The sequence below is a fragment of the Neovison vison genome, chromosome 12 (genome assembly GCF_020171115.1).
Source record: "Neovison vison isolate M4711 chromosome 12, ASM_NN_V1, whole genome shotgun sequence".
Lineage (NCBI taxonomy): Eukaryota > Metazoa > Chordata > Mammalia > Carnivora > Mustelidae > Neogale > Neogale vison.
Genome location: NC_058102.1, coordinates 47,671,262 through 47,698,664, shown reverse-complemented (window position 1 = coordinate 47,698,664; position 27,403 = coordinate 47,671,262). Strand labels below are relative to the sequence as shown.

The 27,403-nt window shown below is 41.2% G+C and overlaps 1 protein-coding gene and 1 long non-coding RNA gene across 3 annotated transcripts in view; one reads left to right on the top strand and one right to left on the bottom strand.

The window, feature by feature from the left end:
• The window catches only part of BEST3 (bestrophin 3), a 34,574-nt gene extending 10,218 nt beyond the window's left edge, over positions 1–24,356 (bottom strand). Inside the window, exons 1-8 of one of the 2 annotated variants that reach the window (XM_044229325.1) lie at positions 24,205–24,356; positions 20,971–21,065; positions 20,268–20,501; positions 9,774–9,928; positions 8,286–8,363; positions 8,045–8,197; positions 4,549–4,629; positions 2,663–2,814 (exon numbers count right to left, since the gene is read on the bottom strand). In XM_044229325.1, the coding sequence (XP_044085260.1) occupies positions 2,663–2,814; positions 4,549–4,629; positions 8,045–8,197; positions 8,286–8,363; positions 9,774–9,928; positions 20,268–20,501; positions 20,971–21,065; positions 24,205–24,356 (1,100 nt within the window). Of the gene's footprint in view, positions 1–2,662; positions 2,815–4,548; positions 4,630–8,044; positions 8,198–8,285; positions 8,364–9,773; positions 9,929–15,121; positions 15,178–20,267; positions 20,502–20,970; positions 21,066–24,204 lie in introns of those variants that run through there. The other variant, XM_044229326.1, reaches the window with a different exon arrangement.
• LOC122892619 lies at positions 22,707–27,158 on the top strand. The gene is made up of 3 exons (XR_006381430.1): positions 22,707–22,829; positions 23,172–23,287; positions 27,114–27,158. It is a non-coding gene; the product is annotated as an uncharacterized LOC122892619 (long non-coding RNA).
• Positions 27,159–27,403: the final 245 nt, after the last annotated feature.

Below are 27,403 nucleotides of genomic sequence, written 5' to 3'. Positions count from 1 at the left end.
GGTTTGCTGAGAAGTTAGGTCATAGGCCTAAAGCTTCTGGCCGCCATCTTGCCATTTTGCATCAGGAGGGGTGAGCCTGCCTGAAACCTGAGTCAGTGGAGAGAAAAGTGGGAACAGAGAGACAGGGCAATAGTGAGTGCTGGTGACATTCTCTGAGCCTCTGGATCCAGCCATGCTCAAAGTGAGGCTAGTCTCTACCTGTGACTCAAGAAAACCCTTTTTTGCTTATAGTTAGCTGGACTTGCTTTCCCACCACAGGCAACCAGAAACAACTTAGACAAGTTGCACGGTCCTTAGACAAGAGCACAGTCCTGGAAGGAATCAACAGTGATGGATCAAAGAGGGCATTTCTGTGAATTCTCCAAAAGCCTGCATTCTTGTAGTTATGTTCCTGGGTTGTGAGGATCCCCTGGAATGGTCCCCATTCATGCAGAGAATCAAGACCAATTGAGCTTTTACCTAATTGTTTCTTTGACTAATTGGTGCTAGAGGAGTCCGGTTAAATGCCTCCCCTAATAGGCTCTGGCCTTTGCCTGTGCCTGTTCCCATGATGCTAGCAAACAGCCTGTCTTAATTGCAGGAATGCTCTCTGACAGCTAAAAACTTAGCTGCATTCTTAAATATCAGATCTCCTAGTTTTCTCTGAAGCATTTTATTTTCTGTCCTACATTTCCCAGAACTAGTTTAATACAAATAATAGCTTAGACCTGTTTAATCTTTCTATGCCTCACTTTGACATCCACAAATAAGAGATTTACACAGGTTGATACTGACAATGTTCCGTGGTCATATCTAGAGTGTTTTCATGTTCACAATCTCGTTTAATCTTCTCAATAATTGTTTGGGGTATTTTCTTTGAGGTCTTGTAAATCCTTAATTCTGAGTTTCTATATTTAGAAATAGGGGAAATATATATTTTAATGCTTTCTAAGGAACATGGACATTCACATGAGAATATAAAATTATGACCATTGGGATGAGTGTGCAGATCAAGATAAAAATCTTGAGACCAAAAAAGTATCATTTTAACCATCCTGCACAAACAACTTATTGGACCACAGCAATGGAGCCCAAGGGCTAAAAAACATCACTGTGACTGATTCTCTGACCCTATCAAATGTGCTGGTTTCTTTTCTTTATAAGTTAGATCTTTGAACACTTTGTATTCATCAGTGATGGGAATGGAGGGAAATGTTAAAGCCTACTGAGTTGTCCAAAAACAAACTCACAGGAAAACACCTATTATTTTTCCAAAACTGAGAAGGATTTCAAAGTCCATGAAACTGTCCCTGCAGAATGAGTGACAAAATGCTGAGAAGTGAAAACCACAGGGAATGACTCTTCATGGAGCCTGAGCAGCCCGCTGGGGGAGGATTGAATACCCAGGCTGGAGGAAGCCCTGGGCAGGAGAGTCTGGGCCTTAGCAGGCCTTCTAGAAGCAGAGGAAAGTCTAGCCTGGAACCTTCTCTAAGGTGAGCTTTGAGGACAACAAGGCAATTCTCCTGGCTCCTAAATCATCTCATTATTTGCCACAACTCCTAAAATTCTTCTTTTTCATCTTTCCCTTTGGATCTTAGAAGGCTTTCAGCCTCAGCGGCTCCTTTAGGGGAGGGGTGCCACAAACTATCATTTGCTAGGATTAAGAGACATTTGGCCCAGGGTAAAGCCTTGTAGGAATAGGGCTGTAGGAATAGGGTGGAAACTAGATATCCTGATGGTAGGGAAAGAGGAGGACTGACCACGGTAGGGGAGAAGACAGAAGGTCCCAGGTGGCAACGACAGGACACGAACTCGCCTCACAAATCTGAGAGCAGGCCTCAAAGAAAGGCAAACGCAGTTTTGCCCAAAGTTATAAGAAAAAGCCTACAAAAGTTTTTGTCTTCTCTACAATTTTTTAGAGGGGTTCTTCTTTTTTTTCTAAATTTGTCCATAGTCTTCTCTTTAAGTTACTTGGAAACTGTGGCATCTGCTTTCAGCAAATATACTTAAACTTCCCCCACATTCACACATTTCTCCAAAATCATATACATCATCAGATTTAATAAAATTATTCAAGAGCTGTGCATGATTTACTTCAGGTCTCGGCCCATTTATTTAAAGCTAAGTACAGAGGGACAGATTGTTAAGTTAAAACCGCAGAACAGAGACTGACTTGTCAACATAGTTGAATTAAAATCCTAGAGAAAACTTTTGATAAAACTTATCTCATTCCTTAAGATTTGCTTGCTCCACGTAGTCTAATGCAGTGCCTGCACACGGTATATGCTTAGTTAATACTTGTTACAAACAAACACATTTAATTATGATAATCATAATTAAATGACTATATAATTGAATAATTAAACTACTTTTCAAATTGGAAGGGGAAAAAAAAGAAGATGGTTTCATAACTATTGGAAATTTTTCTGTGGTAAAAAACAAGGTGAAGTGCAAATTACCCCCAATTACACACATATCACATTTAAACCAGAAACTAGAGTCTCTTTACTCTCAAACTTCCTTGGGCATGTTAATTATATCTGAAAATTTGAAAAGGCTACTCTTCTGAGATGTTAATAGTTAAGAATTGTCATGAAAGTAAATTCAAGATTAGGACATAAAAAATCAGAACAGTGCCATATTGTATTTTCCAAATATTGATGATTTTAAAAAGTTCACTTACCCCATTTCGACAGTTGACCCCAGAAATGAGGGTATGCAGTAGTCTGCAGCTGCCAGCGTATAGGGCGGTCGAGCAGCAGAATCGTCCCAGTAAATGTCCTTCTTCATCTTAGGTAAGCTCATGTGCATCTCATCCACAGCTAAAAGAGAGACCTAAAATCATTGTTTTATTGTTAGAGTAATTCGGATATGAGTTGTATAATCAAAGAGAGTAAGTTCTAGTGGGTGGATGGGATTTGCAGGAGGATAGAACAGTCTGAAAGAGTAAATATACAAATGTCTGTCATTTATATTTGCTGTAACCAAGGCTGCTTCACAGTTGTGCATGTTGTTCACTGCACAAGAGCACTTGACCTTGGCAATGGGGGTTAAGTGGGGCTATAAAACTGCCCAGACTTGGTTTATCAAGCCACAAGCCCAGAATGGAGCCAGCAACGTTTTACCTGGAGGCAGGAGAGACACCTTTTTCTTCTTTGTTCAGAGTTACCATGTTGTCTAATGGCTATCCTGACAGCAAACTCATAGTTCCAGACATTACAGGAAGTTGAAGATTCTCAATATCCCATTCTGTTGATTCCATAAACATAGTTATACTTGATATCATTTCTTATGCATCCTGATTTTTTTGTTTGTTTGTTTGGAAAAGTATATCAGCAAATCTCCACAGCCTGGGGCCATATAGTGCTTTCTCTTCTTGACTTTGACACACTGAGGCATGAATAAATTATTAATCTTCTGCAAATCCAATTCTTCCAAAGAGCGAGTGGCCTAACTGTTATGCTTCCTCCCTGACAGACTAACAGTGTGATTGTTGGAGGAGGTCACAGAGAAGATTTAACCTCTGTTGACCTGAAAGCTGAACCCAGGCAATCACCCCCCACCCCTTCCCTGTTCACTGGAATGTACATTCTGCCTACTGTTCTCCCAGTGGAGCCATGTCAAGGACATAGCCTTGAGAGAGCACCCTGCTGTTGAGACCATCTTGACTGAAAGTAGGGCTGAACACAGTTAAGGGTTCTGTATAAACTTGGAAGATTTTGGCAGGTGGACATGGAGATCTACCTATCTTGTGGCTACCCAAGCCAAGCCTGGTCTGTCAGTCCCCTTGTTTTAGTCAGCCTGCCACCTACCAATCTGGAGTGGCCTGGCTTCCCTTCCTCTGTGCTGGGCCTCCACGTTCAGGCCAGTTTGTGAACTAACAGTGATCTACGGTGAAACATTTGAACTGTTTAAGAGCTGAGTAAAAGCCTGAAGCAAGCAAACAAATTGAAATTCTTTTCTCAGCCTGTGAGGGAGACAATGGTCTGACGACAGTCCTATTGGAAAGGAAAATTCTCTCATACTGGTGCTTCCTGAAAAACCTCTCTGGAATAATGCTGTGGGGTCAGGGTCCTGGGGCCCATTTGGTTTTGTTCAGTTAGATTTGAGACACAGGTTGTTGTGGGCCACATGCCCAGTGCCCTGCTGGGTGGTCATCTGACCACAGGCTCCTACATCACATGAATTCGGGAACTCATCTCCCACCAGATCATGTCTGGCTGTCATTTTATGTCCCTGCTCCCCCCACTTGGATGGCAACACAGAACAGATGAAAGAATGGATGAAAATATTGCTCTGCAGAAAGATGGAAGAGGCTGTGTAAAGCTAATAAAGAAACTTACAAAGAAAATTGGCTTGAACTTCTACTTAAAAGGGACTAATCTTTACTGCAACAGAGACCCAGGACCTGTGAGGTTCCAGAAGGACGTGAGACAACATACTAAAAAGCCTTTCATCTGTGGCTAAAGCTCTGAAGCTCAGGGGCCCGAATCCCGAGTCTATTCAGATTTGAAACACCACAAGGGATTCATTATTAATGTTTGTACAGGAAAGAGAAGCTCCTCTAACCTGCAAGTTTCTGTCAATGCACCAGTTGGTTTCAAAATCATCATCGTCTTCTCCAAATGGGTTGATAAGCTGCTCAGCTACCTGCAGTGGAGAACACAGAGCAAGGCCATCATGATGCCTGTGAAGACTAAGAAGGCAGGCTGAAGGTGATGGAGATGACGCCCTTTGCCACTTCCATGATATGAAGCCCAGAGGGGAGTGGGTCATTCCGCCGACACTGATATTTATCTGCAAGTGAGACTTGACTCTCAGACCACAAATGAGGCACCTGGATGGGCTTGCTCTCTAGTGGATCTGTCTGTCTGTTCTGCTGGGGACAGTGCAGACCCTCCGCAAGAGAAGCTATGTACCGCCTAGGAGCCCAATGATTGATGCTCAGGGGCAGATCTAGCCAGTGAATGTCGAAGGAGCACTGACAAGGTGCAAGGCACTCTGCCGGGCACCTGTGGGGCTATGTAGCCTGTGAGCTGAAGAAATTTACAAGGGCCCAGGTGATGAGACCAAAATTTAACCATGGGGAAGATAAAACAGGAAAGACTTAAAACATAGTTAAAGAAAATAATATAAGGAGTTTCGACAATTATTGGACATAACAGCTAAACGAATGAGTCAGAGAGCTAGCGAGTCATAAAGTTGGAGTTTGTCTCCCTTTGTTTTATTCTAAAGGGTTTTCTGGTACCTGGTCAGTTTCCCACTGGGAAAAGTATAGGTAGCTCCTTATCGCATTTTTTTCCACATATTTTCTAATAGTTGATCGATATGAAATGATCTTACTGTGTTCCAGAATTAGAGAGCCTTGATGAGAGATTTATATGCCAAATATGTCTAGCCTCCTTTTTAAATAATCCCTTTGAGGAGTGACTGTGCGGCTCAATTGGTTAAGCATCGACTCTTGGTTTCATCTCAGGTCATGATCTTGGGGTCCCCATGGGGGCTCTGCGCTCAGCAAATTCTGCCTAGGATTCTCTCTCCCTGTCCTTCTGCTCCTAGCCCTGCTTGTATTCTCCCTGTCTCCCTCAAATAAATAAATTTAAAAAATAATATCTTTGATTTTTATTATCAAGATTGTGTGTGTGTAGGTATGTGTGAGAGAGAGAGACAGGTTGGGGGGTAGAGAGATTTTACATTGGGCTTAGATGGGAAAAAACAAGGGTAAAAAATAAAGGCACCATTGATTAGTTGAGTTTCTATATTCTCAGGCTATTTGGTAGAAAATCTACCTACTTAATTTTTAGGATGTAAGTCTAACCATTAACCACTTAGAACAGCTGTTTTCAACCTTGGGTGAAGATCGAAATAACCTGAGGAGCTTTAAAGGCACTTGATGCCTGGATGCCTCCCTCGATTCTGATTTAACGGGTGCGAGGTTGTGCTGAGTTCTCTGTACTGGGTGAAGCTCCAGGAGATTTAAGTGCGTGGCTGAAGTCGAGAACCACTGACTTGGAGACGCATCTCCCTTGCGGTAAGTGACGAAACTGGGCAAGGCCTGTGCCCCGAATCAGTCAGCCTCACAGCAATATTCCTGTCAAAGTCCCTCACTGCACCTTCCAGGGGCAATCCACTCTTTCTGGCCTGGGGTTGTACTAGGTCACTGGATGGGCCTTAAAAATATTTTCGTTACATCCAGAATTTCACTTTTATGGGATCATTCCTGTATATAATATTAGAGTTTACATTTACCTACCCAAATGATATGTTTCTGGATTGACTATCTCAAGAAATAGCTTTTAGTTTTCTTAGAAGCTCCCTTTTCAGCAAATAACTGAGTAATATACTATTTATAAGGTTAAGATGGGGTGTTTTTTTGTTTTTTTTTTTTACATTTTGAAAAGATTTATAAATATTAGGATGGGCAAGATAAAACAGCTGCTTAGAAAGTGAGATCTTTCCATCTAATCCATTGGGTAGGAAAGCAGTTCTCTCCTTTTAGGGCTGTCTATCTCCTAAAGGAGCTTAGATTGCATTTTCATATTTTGCCTTTAAAAGTATTTTATAAAGGAGCAGAATGTTAATATTTTAGAGAGCATTTCATGGGTGCCTGGGTGGCTCAGTGGGTTAAAGCCTCTGCCTTCAGCTCAGGTCATGGTCTCAGGGTCCTGGGATCAAGCCCCACATCAGGCTCTCTGCTCAGCAGGGAGCCTGCTTCCTCCTCTCCCTGCCTGCCTCTCTGACTACTTGTAATCTCTATCTGTCAAATAAATAAATAAAATCTTTAAAAAAATATTTTAGAGAGCATTCCAGAAGGCAGGAACTGTTAACAGTTGCGTACAGGCTGGGCAAACACCACATGGACACAAAGCAAAGAACTCAGGAGACAGGACAATAAAAGACCAGAATGATCCAGTATTCGGGCCAGCCTGGTGATTTTCTCTCTATAAAACCGAGGTCTTCTTTTTTCTTTAATGGGAGATGAGAGCTGTTAGTTTCTCTTGCTCTTTCTCTGTCTTAAATGGGTAAAAATAATTAAGGATCACTGTCACTCAGCTGAAAATGTTTTTGCCAATTATTAAGGACACGCCTTTACTTCTTGAAATGCCAATATATTTATTTTTCCTGGTTAATGATTCAAGCCAATCAAAGCAAAGGCACTGGAGGGGAAAACTTTGCCACAGCCTAGAAGGCTGCTTTACTGCACCCAAGGTGTGGCTGGCTGCAAGGTCAGCGTTGGACACTTCATTTTATTCAAGTCATCTTCAAACTGTCATTAGATTTCAATTACCTTAATGGAGCCATTGTCTTTGTGTGTATGTATACTACTTCTCTTGCCTTGGGCTGTGGTATTTTTGCAGGCATCCAGGGCAGGTTGAGGGGCAGATGTGGGGTGGAGGGTGCTGGGGGAGGGGGTTCAGGGCACTGAGGGGTGAGGACAAACTCAATTCTGCACTGATGGTGGAACAAGTCCTTCTCAGGACTCTGACCTGTTTTTAATTTCCTGGCAAACCAAATGTCATCATAAATCCTGCTGTTTCTGGTTTTGGTTCTGATGAATCCTTTTCTGAGGCGCAGTTCTAGTTGTGGAAATGGGATGCCTTTAATGTGGGACAGCTAGTAGGATTTCAGGGAGTCACAGTTAACTGCAGAGTTGAGCTGAACCAAAATAATAATATAATGCTAATGCTGAAGCCTGATATACAAGTCATCTTATTTACTCCCTTTCACTCTGCCTAGTTGCCAGCTGTGGCATAAAATATCAAGGCAGTTACGGTTATTACTTTAATTACATTACTAGAATCCTAATGGGAGCACACAAAGACTAAAAAATCAGTAGCTGTAAAAGAGTGTTCTTGTAATCTCTTTGCTTTAGAAGGCTGTAATATGGTACTCCTCACATCTCTCGAATCCCTACTTTAAAAGTAATGACATCCCCGGGCGATTCAATGTTAAATCTACTGTTGAAGGGCTCATGAATGAGTGACTCAGTACAGACCCGGGGTGCAGAGGGTAGATCATGGCAGGGATTACAGAGTGGGTCTCAGGCGCGGAGACCATGGGCTACCTTGAGCCATCCCGCGTAGAAGAAGAACTGCAGGAGCGTGAAGATCGGAATGTAAAGGTCTAGGTCATGCCCCGCGTAGCCTTTGGTGGGATCCAAAAACTGGCGTCCAATCAGGCAGGCGAAGAAGAAGGTGTAGACTGCCAGGGTGACAACCTGCCGCGGAGAGAAGCCTGAGTAAGAGCCCGGTGCCAGGTGCCCACGGCAAGCAGCAAGGAAAAACCGAGTGCCAAGGGCTTGATACCTGGGTGTAGACCAGCGGAATCCCAACCCAGTCGTAGCCAAATAAGAGGCTACACCAAGAGCGGTATTTGTTCATTTCCTAAGGCAGAAACAGAGAAAACATAGTTTACTAAGATGATGGGTGGGGCAGTAAAGGTTTCCTGGGATTTGTAGTGTGGCTGTGGCTTTTAGGAATATGTCCAGAAAGGGGTGCCTGGGTGGCTCAGTGGGTTAAAGCCTCTGCCTTTGGCTCAGGTCATGATCCCAGAGTCCTGGGATAGAGCCCTGCATTGGGCTCTCTGCTCAGCAGGGAGTCTGCTTCCTCCTCTCTCTCTGCCTGCCTCTCTGCCTACTTATGATCTCTCTCTGTCAAATAAATAAATTTTTTAAAAAAACTTAAAAAAAAAAAAAGGAATATGTCCGTAAAAGGATGAGGCTTTTTAAGGCTCTAATTGGTTCTGAGAGCGACTGCGAAAGGAAACATTCTGGAAATGGCCATCAACATCATTCCACAATGCAAAATGGACGACTGTAGTTGGACGTTTTAAAAAATATTAAAAGAAATCAGGACTTTATAGAACTATCCCCTACTCTATTGAATCTATAATTTCCAACATGTATGTTTGCCCAAAGTGGTGATGGGAAGGCAGGCGTTAATATTTTAAATAAGTCATTTCTATCCATTTTGGTACATTACTGTGAGAGCAGATTTTTTTTTTTCCTGTTTCTCTACCTCTTTTGAAAACACGGCAAAAGATTGCTATAGATTTTAGAAAAAAAGAAGCACATCCTCTGCCCCCTGCCCCCATGAGGACTTTACAACAACACTTAACACTGATAGAGAATACTCTCTGTTTCGAGCAGGAAGAACTCTAATCCATTGATTTCCTCCCGCCCTTTATCAAGCATAAGTTATTACATAAGACTGGGAAGAGGAGTTTATGTTAATTTGGGAGTTATTTTTATACCATTCATTCTTTTTGCCTGATACAGGCAGGAGATGGTCATGGCACATGTCTATATAGCCCTTCTGTAAATTTGCTTTTCAGATGAACTCGGGGTTATTTTATTTAATGAAAACATCATTTCATTTCCTGGAGTATCTGAAAAGTTGGCTTAACCTCAGAAAATTCCAGCTGGGGGGATCTGACTGGACGGGTTTATTTTTACTCCAGATTTTATTCTAGGATCGTGGAGCCAGGGATGGTAAACACGCCATGTGGACACAAGATCATTCAGAACTCTTGGCAGCTATTGGTAATCAATTAAGGGACACTTTCTTACAGAGCCTGTTACAAAGCCTAATTCTGTTTAGATTGAGTTTCTCAGCAACCACCAGCAATCAACATGACTTAAAACCTGTGTATTATTCCTGTCCTGCATGTTGAGGGCTCTGATACTGGTTCCAAAGGAACCGGAACAAAGCAGACTTGTCCTGGTCTGACGTTCCATCCAGATCCTTGCTGGTCTCTGATTAGCATCTTACACTGATGATTTGTGAGGTACTTACAGTCATCAATGATTGTAGATCAACACTGTCTCTGATTCTACCTTCCTTTCGGGCTTTCGCTGCAAGATTTCCAAACCAGATGAATGGAACCCAGTATTTCAGATGAGGAGATTTGAGATGGTCAAATAATTTTCTTTCATCTGCTGTCATAAAACCTTTAGCACAAAATAAAAATAGCACAATTATGCAGAATTAGTCTAGCACTAATACATTACCATAAATATTTTCATGGTTACTATGGGAGCATACAATTTGGGGATATTAAAGATGCATAAAAGATGCCTCAAGTAGTTTATACTTGTATTAGAAATAAGGAATGTGTGTGTGTGTGAATGCAAATACATTTTTTAATCTAACAATAATATATCTAACTATATATATTTTGTTACCTAACAATAATATATGTTATCTAAAATAATATATAAGTCAAGGCATGTTGGTAATCCCTCATAGAGATGGCCATTAGGAAGTAAGGTGACATTAAATGGGGACTAGAACAACCGGGAAAGGTTTCCTCTTTAGGTTTTGGTTTATTCATCTAAAATTGGGAGCAAGAATACTTAGAAATGTTAGGATTAATGGGTGACGTGGGTGGCTCAGTCGGTTAAGCATCTGCCTTTGGTTCAGGTCATGATCTCCGGGTCCCAGGACTGAGTCCCACATCAGAGAAGACCTCTTCTCCCTCTGCCTGCCTCTCCCCTTGCTTGTGCTCTCTCTTTCTCTGATAAATAAATAACAAAATCTTAAAAAAAAAAAAAAAGAAATGTTACGATTGAAAGAATTAAGGGTGTTAATATATACAAAGCACTTAGTATAGTGTGGAAACCATGAATCACATACTTTTCCTCCTGCTTGCTTGCTCCCTCCACAGTCCTGATCAACCAAGTCCCCTTCTGTGAAGCCTTCCATGATGTTGGCCTTCTCCTTCCCTTGAGATTTCCCCCCTTCAAATTTCCCCAGACAGTGCTGTTGCCTTGTATTAGGGATTGTCATACATAAAGATTTCTCCTCCTAAGACCTTTGGAAGGGCAGTGAGTGTACGATATAAGGACCTATTTAGAAACTGTCCCTGCTCTCCTTCCCCAGGGGATTTACTTGAAGACAAGTCCCGGAAACCAGCTTCAGGTAACAAAGCCCAGATACAAAGGTGGATCAGTGGGGGGATGCATACTATCTCCCTGGTTACCAAGGAGTATGGGCCCGGCCCTTTGGGAGCCTTTTGGGCGCCAATCTCTATCAAGGTATAATAGGCTGGTTTAAATGTCTACTAGGGTAAATTCTAACTCAATTGGTCACCTAGCATCACTGTGGAGTTTCCTGTGTGTTACAATCTCATTGGCCACCTGTGCGTGGCCAGGCCTGACCGCATAGCCTTTGCCCTTAAAAGCTAGTCTGTGAAACAAAGAAGGGTCGCTCTCTCTTGTAAGAGGTGCGGCCCTGAACGTTCGGTTAGATTCTTGATGCTTGGTGCGAAATAAAGCTTTGCTTGAACTTTGCTTTATATTAGTCTCGCTCCTTTAATCACAGACCCATTATTGGGGCATAACAATGATCTTCATAGTGCCCACAGCAGCATATCTTAAAAGTATAATTTTTACAATCTTTATTTGTGTGTGTGCATGTATATAACACAGTTTGCCTGAGCTTGCAGTGACCTCTCTAGCCTCAGTTTTCCCAGATGTAAAAGAGAAATGATAGTTCTACTTCCCAGGCACGTTGCAGAATTACATGAGATGGTGAACACATGTCAAGAGGTTAACATAATGCTTAGCACATACCTAGCACTCAGTAAGAGCCAAGGCATAATACATTATGAAATTTTAGTTATCCACCCCACCCCCAACATGCACAGTAAGGAAAGAAGAGATCTGAATAAAAGGAGAGGAGAAATAAGGGAGCAGGTTTATTTAATAAACAAACATTTACTGAATATCTACTGTGCACCAGGGTTTTTTCATATAAATATCTACCTTATTTTTTATGTATTTGGGGGTGGGTAGGGGCAGAAGGAGAGGTAGAGAAAGAATCTCAAGTAGACTCCCCACTGAGCACAGAGCCCCCACATGAGGCTCAATGTCATGACCCTGAGATCATGACCTGGGCCAAACCAGGAGCTGGACACTTAACCACTTGAGACACCCAGGTGTCCTCCAAGTATGTACTTTAAAAGCTTGCAGTTTACTCTTGACCTTTTGCTTTTTAAAATATTTGATTGAGTAATTCAAATGCTACAGGAATCCAGAAGGACCAAAAGAATATTAATAAGAAAAGTCAGTCTCATTTTCCCAGCTACATAGTTTTCTCTCTGAAGGAATTACTGTGGCAAGCTTATTGTGTATCTTTCCAGAGAAATATCATTCAGGCTTAATTTTTAAGTACACAAATGGCTTTACACTAAATACATATTTGTTTCTATTTTTTGGTTATATATTGGAGATCTTTTTTTGTTAGTATATACGGAGTGGCATCATTGTTTTTAATGGCTGCTATCTAGCTAATTGTATACAATGTTCTATTTAATTAGTCCTCTTTTGAATAGACATTAAGTTGTTTTCATTTTTTTGCTATTAAAAAAAAAATAATGATGCAGGCTCCTGGGTGGCTCAGTTGGTTATGTGAGTGCCTTTGGCTCAGGTCATGATCCTGGGGTCCTGGGATCGAGCCCCACATCAGGCTCCCTGCTCAGCAGGGAGCCTGCTTCTTCCTCCACCAGCTGCTCCCCCTACTTATGCTCTCTCTCTGTCAAACAAATAAATTAAATTTAAAAAATGATGCAATTACTATTCTTGTACTTATTCCCTTGAACTTTTATGTGGATTTTTTCAGTATTAATTGTAATTTAGTACCAGTAATGTTTTCTGAATTAAATCTTTTTTCAAAAATAAAGTTTTGTTAGATACTAATTTTGAGTTACTTTTGTCTCAGGAATGTGGTCATTTGCTTATGAAATTCTAACACATTCATATGAAAATCGACTTTTGCTCCAATGTAACCTAGTTTATATCCTTAATCACCTGTAATCGATTTACAAACATGATTATTCCGCTTTAAGTAATCCTCCCTCCTTACCATGGAGACGTAGTTTTATTTCAGAGGTGTTACTCTAATAGAAGAGGCGTCAAAGAGAAGAGAGACCTGCTCATTTTGAAAGTCACTGATTCATAGAGCCTTGGAGTTACCTAGATCTCGGTCAGTGTTTTTGAGAATAGGGGCTACTGATCGTGGGTATCTGAGTCCCTTGTGACATCTGTCACCCATGGAGAGGGCTAGGCTCCACCCTCACCTACTAAATCTGACTCAGAACCAGCTCTGTGCCTTACTGTCTCATGTGGGTACTTCTAGAAAATTCTGATTCAGGTGGTCTAGAGTGAGGCCGGGCATCAGCATTCATTCAGATCTTCCAGAGTGATTTAATGGAATTGGGTCCAGGCAGTCACATGTGTACCAAGCTCTGCCGGAAATTCTTTTTTTTTTTTTAATATATTTTTTTATTATGTTCAATTAGCTAACATATAGTGCATCATTAGTTTTTGATGTAGTGTTCAATGGTTCATTAGTTGTGTATAACACCCAGTGCTCATAACTGCAAGTACCCTCCTTAATGCCCACCCAGCTTCCCCATGCCTCCACCCCTTCAGTTTCATTCCTGAAGTCCAGAGTCTCTCATGGCTTGTCTCCCTCTCTGATTTCTTCCCCTCCAGTTTTCCCTCCCTTCCCTTGTGGTCCTCCCCACTATTCCTTATGTTCCACATACAAGTCCTGACACACAGCAACGTTTGAAAATCACTGCCCCGCCGAATGAAGATTCTATTTATTCAGTATTTGAAGTAAACAGGGTATCAACTACAAAGCCAATATTTACCAACAGGAGACTCGTTTTAGATAAGGCTCAGGTTATTTATATTAGCTTAGAAGGAAATTCCTCATGCCTGGGGAATTGGACTTTGTCTAGATGTCAAAAATAAAAACGAGCCTGATCATTCTCTTCTCCATTCTCAGTGTATCTCAAAGTTCTTGCCTGATCGAGATACTCCCCCCCCCTTTTTTTTTCTTCTTTTTCTTTTTAAAGACTTGCTGAGCATGATCGAGCCTTGTTACAAGAGGTTAATAAACTTGACCTGTCTTGGCTCTGTGCTTAAAGATTTACAGCAGCGGTTCATCCTTTACCTGGAAGCCTATTCTCTGTCATTTCATATCAATTGGCTAGCAGTTACATTCTTGGGATTTATGCTGCAATTTTCAAAAAATTACCCCGTTTATATACCAGTTGCAAGCTCTGTCATTTGACCAAAGAATAACTTTACCTCTGCTTATTTTTTATTCAGGAGTATGGATCAATTTGTGCTGGCAAGTTCTTTTTCGGCTTTTTAGCAGAATGCAAATATGTAAAGTGAGGGTTTATTCAGGGCGGACACAAAAGCTAGAGTTAGCCTCTCTCCCAGATAGCACACCCACCCACTGGAAAGGGACAGGCAGAGCAAAGAAAGCTGGAGATTTTTAGTTTTTCAGCCCAGAGGTAAGGAGTACTTTGCTCAGCTCTGTGGAAGGTGGACGACAAACCAGACATTAATGTGTCCTCCAACAGTGCACAGGCATGGTGGTTTTTGCTGCTCCCCTCAGAGTGACATGTCTTACTAAAAGTAACCCCGTCTTTGGAAATCACATCACTGGTCAAGTACAAGGAAATCCACAGATTGTTGGTCAAATCAATTAAAAGGATGTTTGTTATGAAATGGAATTCTATCCTTATCAGTACTTTAGGACACTGTAACCAGAGACCAAGGAACTTTTTCAGAATGTGGTCATTATGCTCATTGCTAGGACTGTGTGATCTGCACACCCACTGATCTGCTGCAGTTTGGTAGTGCTGTCAACTGGGCTGGTCCTCACACATCCTGTGACCTTGACCTGTCAGTCTTCATGCCATACTCCCTCGGGTCCTACCCATAACCCTGACATTGCTGCTTTGTCTTGCTGTTACATCTGCTCAGAGCTCCTCTTGCTCTCTCTTCCTTCTGGCTTTCTGGCCAGGTAGGCTCTGTTCAGCAATTTTCATACATGTGCCAAGAAACCTTCTTAGTATTTCAAATCAGAGTAACACACCCCCCCCCCCACGTTTTTACTTGCAACTAGAATTGTGATTTGATGGAATAGGACCTCCTACTTTAAGGTAAAATGTTACTGCCCTCAAGCCAAAGACCTAATTAAGTCCACTGATAAACAATATTCCAGTCTTTAAAATTTTTCATCTGCCATGCAGTCGGTCTGTTTTGCCTCAGTTGAAGCTCAGGCAGATGTCTTAGGCTTTTAAAGCAGAGTGTGCAAATGAGACTCTATTAGCAGAAGAGTTAAAAGCTCGGCATCTCAAAGCTTGAAGTCAGAATGGGTTTATTGCCAATTCTTTCTGAAAGAGAAGGTTGTGCATTCAGCATCTGAGCCCATCTCAGAGAGATGACTTTTTCAGGAAGATTGCATTGTGCCTGGCTAATTTTCATCTCTGTACTGTACTTTCAAAATGAACTGAATGCAGCCACCGGATTTGACTACAGTGCTCCTTTAAACTCAATGGTAGAGGTTTAGAAATCCCTGTCAGCTGGAAAAATCAAAGGGAGGTCAGAGAGATTGAGGGAGAGAGATGGAATCACATTGTGAAACTGCTGTGGGCAGGATGTGAGACTTTTTTTTCTTTTTCTTTTTTTTTTTAAAACCAGGGACTACAGTAAGATACATTGTTCCCAAACAATGATTGGTTCTTTCAGCTGGTGGTCTCTCTGATATTTCCTGATCAGTTTAGTTCTGTTCTGTTCTGTTCCATTCCATTAAAAAATGCTGATTGTGAGCTATTAAAACGACTTAAGAACCCAGTAATGAATTACAAACCATAGTTTGAAAAGCTTGAAATAGGATATGGTTGAGTGAAATCAGTTTCTAGGATCGCAATCCTGGCCAGAGATAGAGAACCTTTCCTCTTTTCCTCATGTGGATAAAACATCTCTACTCAGCCATATATCCCTGTCTCCTGATAGTTCACCACCTTCTACACCTGACACACAGGAAATAACACCCCCTGAATCAGTGCTCTGAGCCGTCGCCTGTCTGGGTGGCCCAGAATTTTATTTTCCCTGAGTGAGCAGATGTGAGGTGATTTGCAGGTGAGGTTGGAGGAGTTGATAGCTGTTCCCTGTGTTCTGGTACAGTGCTTCCTAAACTCTGCTGCGTGTTAGAGTGGTCGGGGGAGCTTTTAAAACTCTTGATGCCTGGGTCGCATCAAACACCTCTTGAACCCAACGTCTGGGGTGGGAGCCAGACATCAGTATTTGTAAAAGATCCCTAGTGATTTCAACTTGCAACAAAATTTAGGAACATCAAGCCTAGTGCACAGAATTGTTATGCCATTTTAGCATTCTCGGCCTGGGGTCAAACATCCTGCAGAGCATCCGGGAGCTTGTTTGAGGTGGGGACTCTTAGTTGTTAAGCCCCAGACATTCTGATTCCACCAGCTGCCCAGGAATGTGCAATTTAAAGTCCCCTTGATAAATGAATGTAGTCTATGATCACACTTTGAGAAACATTGAGTGGATGCCTTGATTAACTCTTAGAACTGTGTGGAATCTTCAAACCCTGAATTGCTGAGACTACCCATCATGGCATTCATTCAAGTAGGGCTGGTTCCACCGTGCACTTTCTGTACTATGTAGAGCAAGTGTGCATAGGTGAGTCAAGTTTCACTCACAGGATGACATTCTGTCTGTTCTGGGCACAGCATGTGAGACGATAGAGGTAACTGACTCAGCCTGTAAAAGTTCAGCCAGCAGGAAAAACTGGCACAGCTGTGAATGCCACTGTCCCCTTGATCACCTCTCTGGAGCGCAGAGTTGTGGGAGATCTCATGGAGACCAAGGAGCCCCACCACCATGGAATGCATTGGAAAGAACTTGAACAGCCCCCCCACAGGGCAGGAAGTCAATACTATATAACAGCCATTTGATTTTACTTAGTGAGAGAAGATCACAAGTTACATGATCTGAGTATGGGGCTAGCTTTCCAGCCAGTGCATCTAAAGGTAGAACTTGAGTTTCAACAGCCATTTGACAATTGGGAGCTTGCTTAGTTGTATTAATGTTTGTTTACCATAAGTGCCGCTAAAAATTCTGATGGGTTCTCCTCAGGGTCTTTCCTTATAGAAGAAGTTCAAAGAACCTCATGTTAAGAGTCAAGGGCTTTAAGAATACTGAACAGTGTCCTCTCCTCAAATTTTACTGTTTTCTTTCATTTTCTCTCTCTCTTTTTTTATTTAAGTAGGCTCCACACCTGAGCCCACTGCAGGGCTTGAACTCGTGACTCTGAGATCAAGACCTGAGCTGAGATCAAGAGGCAGACACTTTATTGACTGAGCCACTCAGGCACCCCCAATTTTACTGTTTTCTAATCACTCTTATGGGTTACCAAGCACAAAAGGAAACGATTTGGGAGAAATAGAAATACAATGTAGAGATATAAAGTTCAGCTGTAAATACATTTGTGTTTGTCTCTGAAAATGATTCATGTGAGAAAAGATTTGTAGCAATTTTCGCTGATCCTTGAGGACAGGGATCATATCTATTCTCACTTCTAACTGTGCTCCCATGCTCAGCACAGTGCCTAGCATATCATATACACTCAACAGATCTTTGTTAAATAAGCAAATACATGACAGATTTAGCAACAGCTTTAGTAACGTTTCTTTTAGAGGAGTGTAGATAATTTCCCATCACCTATTTCTGTGATTCTGGTGAGTAATTTTGAAGAGAAATATTTTTTTTTCTCCTGATCACTAGGAAACACCAACTAAAATGTTTTGATTCAGTTTTTTTTTCATAATGCAAATACCCAGTTAAGGCCATCGCTTGAACTGGCAAAGGTCTGGAATTGTGCACCTGACCTGACTTAGGATGAGTGACATCTTCCAGGGCTGGTGATTGGAATGACAGAAATTTTCCAGGCCAGGTTTGTTGCCAATAGGCAAAATGATAGAGATACTTCTGTTATAGCTCCTCTGGTAAATAACTGAGAACAGACCAGTTTAGGGAATTTTCAGCATTATAGATGTTATTTTGCACTCTAAGGGTATTTCTATTTCGTATGAGCAGAAATGAACCCATTTTATTTTTAACTTGAGAAATTTAACCTGTAACATCAAAGCATATGTATTGCCCCAACGGTGTTTGATCCTTTTAATTTTCCAGACTACTGGAACTTGACTGTCCAACTTCAAAGCAAGGAAAGTTAGGGGCTAGCAGGTGGGTGACCTAGGTCATCTGGCTCTAGTCAAGAGATTGACAGATGGTTCAGAAGGAGATGCTGGTCATTCTCTCTGCCCTCTACTCAGTTCTGAATTCCCAGAAGATTCCCTGAAGCCAGGCAAAGCTGTTAGAAGGAAACTCCAACCATCTTAAAACCCATTGTCTCTCAGAATATGATCCAGGGACCCCTTGCCTCAGAGTGTCCAGGGGCTTGTTAAATCCATTCATTCCTGGCCACCACCCCAGATCTACTGAATCAGAATCTCTAGGTGTGGTATCTTGGGATCTGAATTTTTAGCAATATTGACTTTTAACAAAATCTACTATGCACTGAGGTTTGAGAACATGTACCTTTCCTGACAGGTGATTTTATGTAGGAAAGTCACCAGACAGGAAGTAGGTTTTCTTGTACCCTCAACATTGCCTCCAGCCTTTGCCCCCACTCCTCTGGGGCCCCTGTGCTTTACTTACTAGCCCTCTCTCCCCTCAGGCAGAGCAGGTGCCCTGGCTCTGGACTCAGGACATCTGCCAGACATTTTCCGCCATCCCTGAACTTCCTGTTCTTCCCAGAAAAGTTGGCACAGGCCAAGGACAGTCAGACAGTGATGGAGGCATGTGTCCAGCTGGGGGGAGAGTGGAAACTGACCCCATGTGCACACTGACTCAGCTTTCTCTGTTGGGGAAAGGAGCAAGTTTGGTGAGCCAGCTGCCAGTCCACAGAGCGGGTGCCCACTCAATATGGTGGACTGTGGGCCAGTCAGGAAGGATCTGGCCTCTGGAGTGGCTCCCCCAGCTCCGAGGACAGTGGTTTGGAACCTTTGCCTTTCTGCCCTGCGCGCAAACTTTATGTCCCTGTGGCTACAAGCTGTCCAATTACTGCTTTTTCTGCTTCTTGTGAGAACACTTCAGAGGGAGCGAGAATAGTACGGACATGTTCCCTGTGATGTCAGGGAACCAGGCCCCAGAGGCACCTGTACAGGCCTAGGCACCCGCACAGGCCTAGGCACCCTCATGGCTCCAGTCAGTTCTGTCCACACAAACCAACTGAGTCACTGAAGTCAGCACAAGGCTTGTTATGCCCATGCATAGAAACCTCCTCAAAAAAGCCCTCAAATACCAATCTTTTTTTTTTTTTTTTTTTTTAAATCTGTTTTCAAGGCCATTTCAGAAAAGGAGCCTGGATACAGCAACCTAATTTGAGACTGTACTCAATATAAAGGCAGAATCACCTCACGTTTTTTGTTTTTGTTTTGTTTTTTAAAGGTTTTATTTATTTATTTGAGAGAGAGACAGAGAGAACATGAGAGAGGAGAAGGTTGAAGGGAGAAGCAGACTCCCCGTGGAGCTGGGAGCCTGATGTGGTCCTTGATCCTGGGACTCCAGGATTATGACCTGAGCCGAAGGCAGTTGCTTAACCAACTGAGCCACCCAGGCGCCCCACCTCATGGTTTTAAAATATGTATTTATTAATCTATCCCAACAAACTATCAGACTGACAAACAACCACCAAGCACAACTACCAGTTTTTATTCGGTGCCTGCCCACAATGATCTCATTTAATCCTCATCCCATTGAGGTCTGCTCTCCTAAATATTAACACACCAAAGAGAACCATCCTCCCAACATGACTTGTTCCCAGCATACTGTGCCCAGGAGCGCGGGTTGAACAAATGCATCTATGTTTTTTTTTGGGGGGGGGGGTTCTTTTTAAAGTAATCTCCACACCCAGTGTGGGGCTTGAGCTCACAACCCCATGATCAAGTGTTGCACCTTCAGCAGACTGAGCCAGGCAGGCGTCCCCAACTCCATCTACTTTGAGGAGTCAAAGAGAGACCAGAGCCATACTGCCTAGACAAAAACTCATGGTTGGTTCCTGCTAGAATGGACTTTTAGAAAAGGCCAGGTAATATTAACATGGTTCTAATAAATATAGTAATTATTATTATAGTATATTTACCTAAAGGCCATGTAACTCTTTGCCATTTAATTTGAAGTTGACTCTCTGCCACTTCCTCTCTTTTGTACCCCCAGGAAACTTCTTGAGAGCAGTGACTATGTCTTACTCATTTTTGCCTCTGAAGACTGTTTCTGGACATAGGAAGTAATCAGTAAATGTTTCTTGGATGAATGAATAAATAAAATTTCAGAGGGATTTTGGAGGGTCCCATCTAGGCTGAGGGGAGTCCACGGAGGGCAAAGGCGTTCACCATACCTGCTTCAACCACGTGGTCCATGGTTGGGAACCTTTTGTACACAGCCGTGCTCACAGAGCGGAAGATGAGCAGAGACGTGAGATTGACGTAGCGCATCAGCGTCCTTCTGAGCAGGCGCCCGTGCTCGTCCCTTCCGTGAACACTGCTGGAGATGAGGAACATCAGCCTGTCCGGCCAGGGCAGATTCACAAACTGGTTCCACCATCGGTTCACTACCAGAGTGACATAAAACCCTGTAAAGTGACAGGAAACGATAAAGCCATTTCTTGCAGCATACATGGTGACCCTGATGCTTTTAGCAGAATTTCAGCTTTTTTAGGGATTGGGATGTAAAAATATGTTGCTATCTGTATCTCAGAATTTTGCCCTTCTAAATAAATAAATAAATAAGAGTAATTTGTGCCTGGCAAGGCCTTAGCACCCAGTGAGTGGGTATTAGAGTTCAAATATTGACAGCAAAAATGGAGCGTTAGTGAAGAGGAAGCTTGATTGTCCAATCGCCAATGATTACCTCAAACTCGTTTGGGGTTAATTTAGCCAAAGCAGTCCTGAAGGAAAACCTTACGGGTGGTTGGGTTTCTATCGCAAGCGGTGGCTTTTCAAGCATGCCTCTCAGCTTGGAAACACTCCCATGCAGAGTCATCGGTGCCATCCTAACGGAGACAGCTGTGTGGCTGCATTCTGCGTGTGACCTATACTTACCAAGCACAAAGGTTACTGGAATTTGTTCAGCATATCTGTCACAGTAAATTGATAATTTTTCAAAGTAACGTTTTTGGGCTCCTGTAAGTAACAATCTGGAGCAAAAATAAAATGCATAGCCCTTTATGATATTATACTTCTGCACCTGCTTTGCAAGTGATACTCAGTGCAAACAATTAAGCACAAATAATTGTAATTTTTTTTTAAGGCACAGTAACTTTTTTCCTACCTGAGCTGATGTATCTCAAAGACTTTTTAATTGCCGAATGGTTCAAGTATCAATGTTTTTAGTACATGAATGTTATTGGCCATTAGACAGTTGGGTTTATTAACTTTTATTTTTAAATACTTTACATTTTAAGCTTTTGTATGATGAATACACTGGATTTAGAGCAAAATACCTTATGAAAGCGTCCAATTTTCAATTATTCATCAAGTATGCTTTAAAAAAAGTATCTTGATTAAGTGAATTAGTTAAGTTAATTACTAAATAAAAGCCCTAAATTTGACATCTTGATCTTACTCTTCCCTGAATATGCTACTTAGCACATTCTTGATCATATGTGCTATACTTCAAGGGATATTATAACTGTTTATTTCATAGTCTACAATTAGATAAAATATAAAACAATGCAGATAAAACTAGAAGTAAAATTTTTTATTACTCTATTTGGTGGGTTGTAGTTATATAATATAAATATAAAACTTTATATTACAGATCTGACCAAAACTCATTTTCTGGTATTATTTGACATAAATTCATTTAATGAAACTATTATTGATGTTTATATTATAGGGAGGGGATTCAGAAGCAGAAGAAAGGTCTCAAGTCATGGTCAAGATCTAGAAAGAGGAACAACACAGATGAATTTGCATGAAAGAATGAGAACAGCTGTTCTAAGGGAAGAAGAAATCCCTTGGAAATCCATTATAACATGTGCCAAGGGCGTGTTTGAGTCAGGAGAACTTGGATAAGGGAAGCAGAGGGATAATAAGGTAACAGGGAGCCACCAGCCAGATTGCAGATGAAAAGCTGGTGCTGAGAGGATTCTGGGGTGCAGGGTGAGCTTGGGGTGCAGGGTGAGCTTGGAATTCCTGCCTTGGCTTTGGAGGAAGTGTCAGAAATTCTCAAGTTAGGAACGGGTTGTGCAGGCGTGTCAAGGTCATGCCAATGACAAGTCACAGCCAGAACAGTTTCTGATACTCAGATGGAAATGGTCAAAGAGGATTTAAACGTGGAAAGCACAGGCCATAAGATCAGAGGAGCCCAGGTTTGAATTCCAGATCAGCCACTTAAAGATTTGGACTTGGAACCTATCTTTAAATCTCTTGAGCCTCAGTTTTCCCATTTTTTGTAAATTGGAATAATAATAACTATGTGTTAGGAATGTTATGAAGCTTAAAGAATATATTATACATACAATTACTTAACATATGATGTCATACTTAATCGATTAAAGAGGCTGTTATTATTAATAATTGGCCAAAGGAAAAAACATTCAGCTATTAGCTACATAGAAAGTTTAGTAGCTAGAAAGTACTAAAATGATGATTTTGTCAAGTTCATCCAAAAGTAAAAAGAGATATAATCAAAGAAATGAATTCTGTCTTTGACTTAGGATTTTTGCTAAGTGTAATTATTTGCTTATAATAGAATTTTAAAATTTAGGATTATTAGTACACATGAGAATGACACTGTGTTTATATTTTCCTACAGGTATGTTTGATTTTCTTAGTAAAGTCAGCCTATAGTTCTTGGTATGCCTTTAATCAAGATTAAACATCTATTTTAATAAGATTTTATAGTTGAACATTAAAAAAATGAAGAATGACTAGCACAATTGATCATTATTATAAATGTAAGTACTTTTTGGTCTAAAAAAATTTAAAAAAATATATGCATACTATTTTATGGGATATAAATAAGATATTTGAGCAAAAGTGGAGGCCCCATGGAGGATTTCTGGCTAGGATGCAGCTGCTCTAAGTGCTCTTCTATCCTAAGCAGCGGTAGCAGCAATAAACTCACATTAGTAAAAATAAACTAATGAGACAATTATTCTGAAACGTCACGTGCCTTCCACCATTTCATATTCTGAAGGATTAGATGACACAAAAATAAATCGTCCAAATAATATTGTATTTATAAGACACAACTGAAAGAAGATTAGAGGTTTGTAAATAAAACTTTCCCTTTACAGATATTTTGATAGGCAGCAAAACAGCTCTTCCTATTCTACTTTTGATAATTATCAGCCGGCCAAATTACTATCCCTCTTCTTCAGATGGAGTCCTGCTGCTGCAAAGAAGAAGGCAGGTAAGAGCAATGATAACACAAATTTGTTCATCTGTATGCGGGAAAGAACAAACTGAACTACACAGAAAAGGAGGAAATACAGCCTCAAAAACCTTCAGCTTTTTTATTTTAAGTTCTAACTTCCCCCAGAGTAGAAATGAATGCAATCAATTTTAATTAAAAAAAAAAAAACTCACAAAGCTTCTCTTTTGTACTATTGATAAAATTTTATTAAGACCATGATTTTAGCCATGAAAGTATTTCTTGGACATGATTTTGCTCAGATTTTCTGTCAGTCTGACAGGCGTAGGTTGTGATGTTGTAAAAAATAAACATCTTCTGTTGTGAATATAACACACCCCAAACTCAGAAGATATCAACAAAATAAATTAGTTTTCAGGCCTTTATTTAGTTGAGGTATAGGTAAGATTGGCAGGCACCATCCTGGATAAGATCTTGTCATTCCAGGCAAAAGATAGGAAAGTTGCCTGATATATACCATTCTTGAACACGTTCATTATGTAGGTAGTTGCTATAAGCTGTCAAATTATAAACTGACATTATCAATGACATAGCTGAGATGGGCACAAGTGATTATTTGTCTGTGGCTTTTGCCATTCCAAATCATCGCTGTGTATTTAAGTATAAATCTTCCCTTTTATACCTCTGGCGAAGTTTGGCAACATGACTCACTGTGATCAGCTAACATGGGGCTGGAAAGAGAGCCACCTGAATATGAGAGAGTCTACTTAACATCCTGAGCATGGTTAGGTGTGGATTAAAATACCGTGTCCTGAGTTGAAGAAGGCAAGAGTGGATCATGCAAAGGAGGAGAGATTACATAATGCAAAAGTCAGCGGCAACCAAAGACTCTGATTTTTGAGACTGTATTCTTCCATGATATCTGATGGCCATAGGAGACATGCAAAGGAAGGTACCTGTACACCAAACTTATTGCCGTGTAAAAAACAGCAAAAACAATAAATTCCCTGTACAGTAGTTTGTAGATGCTGCCTCTCCACTTGAGGAGTAACCTATGAAATCCAAAAAAAGTCGCATTTGCTACTTTACTGGAGTACGTGACAGTCATCTTGGATAGCTTTTCTAGAAGAGCAAGAAGACAAAACACAAGTAAAAAGCAATGTTTAAGTTTGAGCGTTAAGTCTATGTCTCAGACTCAAGCCACTAACCAGCCATCTCCCCATTCTGCCTTGCTCTGTTTAACCGATTTGGAATTTGGCGATAAGCACCTTCGTCTTGCTGAATCTTTTAGTAGGAAAGGGGAGTTAAGTAATCTCTGGAAAGGGTGATATTGGAACTTGCATTCATTTCTAAATGTTATCCAGGTTTTATAGTCATCACTTAGTAATATTTAAATGAACAGATGTGATCTGAGAAGTGTGTTTTCTTAATTCATGGGAAGATTTAGGGTATTGATATGCTATATAAATTGACATTTCCAAAAGCACCAGCCAAATGTACTCTCTGGGTCTTTATTTGCTAAGGTATATAAAGAAGTATCTATTTCACCCTTAAATTTCCCGAGGGGGAATTTATAGCTCTCTACTTAGAAATCAGGAGATACTGTTGAAAAGAAGCAAGCCTCTTGTGGGAATTTAATTCATGGGTCACTTTTGCTGGTTTTCGTTGGATGTGGGTACCTCTGTAGTGGGGCTCTAAGTGCATGGGAAGCCCTCTGTACACTTTTCAAGGAAGGGTCACTGTGATAGTAGTGGACTTTTCCCTGGAAAAGTCATCATAAAATACCTAGGGAGGTTCACTTTCTTTTTGGAACGGACCAAAATGAGGCCCCGATTTGGGTTCTCTCTACTTGGATCTGTTCCGTAGATGTGAGTAGGATGAGAATGGGACCCCAGTGCCTTGTTCCAGTGAGTTCTCTGGAATTCCACTGCTTTTCAACAAGACAGAAAACACTCAAGTTCTGAGTTGGCCTTGAACTAATCCGGCACCACTACTCTGTAACATGGAGCATAAACAGGTAACAGGACAGGTCTCTGAAGTCTTTTTTGCTTCAAAAGGATCTATGAGGAGGGTCTTACAGAGAGCTACTTAGATGGAAGTTATGGAGGTTTTAGAGAGATTTGGGCTAGACCCAGGAAATCAATCCTCTAGCAGATTTCTTACAGGAAGTAGCCTGCAGCACACATTTTATCTAAACGAGAAAACTTCCTGTCTTTATTCGGAGGTGAGAAAACAATCCAATTCTGATTTGCCTAGTTTCCCCGAAGAAATAAAACTCTGGCACTACATTCACAAACTTAAACTTTCAGCATCACTGATGTTAGTAAAGAAATCGGGGCTTTTTGGCATAAGGAAGTGGCATTACGAGAGGACGGCAATCATGCCACAAAACCAGGCTCATTTTCCCATCTTTACCTTGTCTATCTGTCTAATGTGAGTAGAGCCAAAAGGGGGGAGAGGAGCAGAATAAATTAAGCCCACTTCATAATTTGTTCTCCTGGGCAGTCTCATTTTAGGTAACAGTCCTCAACTTGGTTTAACAGCTCTCTCATCTGTTTCAGCCATCAGAAAAATTAAGATCGGATAGAGTAGAGGTCAGAATGAAAATACACGGGTACTCTTTGTGCACTAACCTATTTCTTGGGTTCGGAGGCTCCGGCAGGAAAGAAAATCTTGCAATTTCAGGCTCCCCCTGAAGAGGAGCCTTCAGGTCCGTGCTGTGTTCGGCTTCCCGCTCCGCTCGTGCGCACTCAGATTTCCTTTCCTTCTCTGGCCACCGAGAAGACCCAGAGGGTGACAGGTCCAGGAGTTAAATGTTTTTCCACTTGCGGAGGCCTGTTTATGCCAATTTGCCCACTGATGACAGTTATAGCCGGGAACAAACAGAAGCAACAGCTGCTGATGTAGCTTTTTTCTACTCTATAATTATAACTCCACCTGCCGCCCAAAGTACCCCTTTGAATGAGAAGTCGGAGGTGACGTGAAGGAGGTTGGGCCCTTGAAGTCTTGTTATTCTCATTTTGGTTCTACCCTGGGATCAAGGAAGACAGATCCATTTTCCCCTAAAGTGTTCTGTTTAGAAGTTCACTGGCCACAAAGGGGAATCAGGGTAGTCTGTGTGTGCTTAGGATGAAGAGTGAGTTGTTGTGAGGCCATAAACTGGGGCAGATGAGAATATATACAAAATTTTCACTCGTTTGAGAGGTATTGAGAATGATCTTCCCTTCAAAGCAACAAGCATTTGTGTTTGTGAATGCATGGGCATGTGCGCGTGCGTATTTTAGAAAAGCAAAGAGAATTATTATGTGTGATGATGGCTTGGTGCAGTGGAAAACAGCACACGGATTCATTACATTTGTTACCCTTCTATGGGCAGCTAGGAAAATTTTTTAATAATTCAAAATGGCTTCCATAGTTTTTTTCTTGAGAGAGGGAATACATTGGCATTCTCTAAATAGTGAAATAAATAATTCAGGGCCTTTGCAACCTTCTAAAGTAATGTGTGTCCCAAGAATTGCAACTTTAGTTTAACTGAAATAACAACAAAAGACATATATTTTTGTGAGGAAAGAATAAAAAAAATGCTTATTTTGAAGTTGAGGAATATACATTGAAAAGGGTTTTTTAAATAGCATTTTTAAGTTTTATATGCATTTGCCTGGTTTCTTTATTAAACTATAAGAACCCTAGAGCAAAGACAGAGCATAGGTGTCTAATATCTTGCCTCCATCCCTGTTCACAGTTCCAGAATGAAGTGGATAATGGATATTCAATATGCTTCTGTTGTTTGATTAACATCTTTTTTTTTCCAGTAAGAATTACTGCCTTTATTTTTTTAATTTTTAATTTTTTAATTTCTTTTCAGCGTAACAGTATTCATTGTTTTTGCACCACACCCAGTGCTCCATGCAATCTGTGCCCTCTCTAATACCCAACATCTTATCATCACTGTGACGCTTCTGTGAGTACATTTGGGGGAATCTGTGAACATTTTAAAAGCACATATATCATGCTGCACGATTTACATGTGGTTGCCATGGGAAGTGGTTGACTAGACCGGATGGTGCGTTTATTAGGGTTTGCAAGACTGATCAGTGTTACAGAGTTTGAGCAAATCTAAACCTGAGTGCTTATGAAGTAGAAACATGGAGGGTA